General features: G+C 52.7%; 1 protein-coding gene across 1 annotated transcript, besides 1 other annotated feature; it reads left to right on the top strand.

Moving 5' to 3' along the window:
* Positions 1–633: 633 nt before the first annotated feature.
* Positions 634–666: a microsatellite.
* A 79-nt stretch (positions 667–745) lies between these two features.
* On the top strand, positions 746–2,289 carry TraAM80_10464 (group II trans-sialidase superfamily; the record flags this gene model as incomplete). The annotated part of the gene is made up of 1 exon (XM_029387081.1): positions 746–2,289. A coding segment is annotated over one exon (1,544 nt), but the record flags the coding sequence as incomplete, so codon positions are not given.

The raw sequence follows: 2,289 nt of genomic DNA, 5'->3' as shown, positions 1-2,289 counted from the left end.
GTACTGACCAGGCAGTCTGAGGCTACGGCTGCGCTGGCGTCGCCCTCCCTTGCAAGCGGAGCGAGGCAGCAGGAAAGGGGGCTACCGCTCTTATTCCGCAGGGTTTATTTTTAGTCGTTTTTATTTATTTGATGTTTTTTTTTTTAATGCTGCGCCCCACTCCGGCTGCGGTGCGCTGAGGGAAGTGGGCGGCGTTGGGGAGTTTGTGGAGGTGGTGGGTGGGCGTGATGGGAGGTCCCGCCGGGATGCGCACTGCGTGTTGCCGCTGGCGGGGTTTGAAGGGGCTGGGCGGGGGAGACGGTAAGCGGGGTGCCTATGAATTTGTTTAGTTGTTTGATTTCTGCGGGAGGCGTCCCACACTGCGGACTCTCCGTGCGGGTGCGTGCGGGTGTTTCTTCGGTCGGCGGCGAGTGTGTGATCATGCGGCCCACACGTTTGTCGGTGCGGCCTTCGTTTTTGGATTGTCGCTGTTATTTGCGGGGTGCCCAACTGTGGGCGAGGGCAGTGCCTATCGTTGTATTCTTTTTTTTTGGTTTAGCCTCACTTTTCTCTCTTCCTCAAACACACGAAGAAGAGAGACCAAACGCTACTTGCTGCCGTGCGCATTGAAAGGCTCTGCAGTCACCACCAGCAACACACAAACACACACACACACACACACACACAATCGCTGCAGACTGAGCGGATTTACCGCAAGGAGGGAAGAGGAAGAGGAAGAGATAGATAACAGCAACACGTCCTCAACATGTCCCGGCACCCATTTTTTTCTGCGGTGGTCCTTCTTGTTGTGCTGTTGATATGCTTTGGCAATACGGCCGTGCACGCAGAGGAGGGAACTAAGCGAAAGGAAGCGCAAATACCAAATGTTGTCGACATTTTTGTGCCTAATCGAACGATTGTGGAAACACAAGGCCAAAATCAAATGAGGGATTCCTTTGCCTTCCCTTCCCTCGTTAGTGCTGGTGGAGTTTTGGTGGCGCTTGCCAGGGGTCACAGAAGCTTTAAATACTCCACGGAGGATCGTATTTCGGTGGATTATGCTGATGTTGTGGCGGGGTACATTGACTCTACGGAGAGCTGGTCGTCTTTTGTCGATGAGGTCAATGCAAACAAATGGAAATCACACAGTATTTTTCCCATGTCTGTTCAAGTTGAGCATAAGCCGCATGTGAGGTGCGTGTTAAAACCCACAACGGTTGCAAAGGGCAGCAAAGTGTTTCTACTTGTGGGAGGCCATTATTTGAAATTTGATCCTTCATCGAAGAGTTGGATTGTGCTTTTACAGGGTCTTGATTTGCTCGTGGGTGAGGCCACGCAAGATAAAGTCATCCAATGGGGCAAACCCACCTCGATTTTATCACAGATCGAACCATCTGCTGAACAACGTGGCCTGGACCGGTTTGCCAGTGGTGGTGGCTCAGGCGTTGTGATGGAGGATGGCACGCTTGCGTTTCCTGTGACGGCGAGGGATGCATTAGCCGACGTTGTGTCCATGATCATTTATTCGAAGGACGACGGCAAAAATTGGTTGCTTCCACAGGGGATACTCCCCGTGGGGTGCACTGAACCCCTCATCGTTGAGTGGGAGCGGGGGCAGCTTCTCATGGTTGCCCAATGCAAGTTTGGCCCCAATGTGTTCGAGTCGAGGGACATGGGGGAAACGTGGACGGAGGCTGGCTGGACACTTACGGGCGTGCAGCCCAGGTTTTCATCAGACTTCTTGCAACTGGATTGGAGTGTCACATCTTTCACCACTGCGACCATTGCTGGAAAGAAGGTCATGCTGTACACTCAGAAAGGGGTTCCCCCTGGGGAGAGGGCGACAAAAGCGCTCTACCTTTGGGTTGCTGACAACAACCGCACGTTTCACGTTGGGCCCATTTCCATGGACACTAAAGAGATGCTGCGGTCGACGTCTGCCAACACCCTGCTGCACTCTAACGATGCATTGCACCTTTTACAAGAGAGGGTCAGTACAACGACCACAAACCTGATTTTTTCTTCCCTAACGAAGGAGCTGAAGACGATTACGTCCGTCTTGGAGACTTGGGCAAAACTGGACTCCTTCCTCTCCAATTCGTCAGTGCCCACGGCCGGTCTGGTTGGATTCTTGTCGGATGCATCGGGTGAAGGAAGTTGGAACGACGCGTACCGTTGCGTGAATGCAACTGTGACGAATGCAAAGAAGGTCGAAGATGGCTTTGAGTTCACGGGGTCCGAATCATACGCCATGTGGCCCGTAAACATGTGGAAGTATCACTATGTGCACGGCTTTGTGAATCACGCGTT

This window comes from Trypanosoma rangeli (assembly GCF_003719475.1).
Source record: "Trypanosoma rangeli strain AM80 chromosome Unknown Tra_15.4_contig_00984, whole genome shotgun sequence".
Taxonomy (NCBI): Eukaryota; Euglenozoa; class Kinetoplastea; order Trypanosomatida; family Trypanosomatidae; genus Trypanosoma; species Trypanosoma rangeli.
Note: the sequence above shows the minus strand (reverse complement) of the source record. Positions and strands in the feature narration are given on the sequence as shown.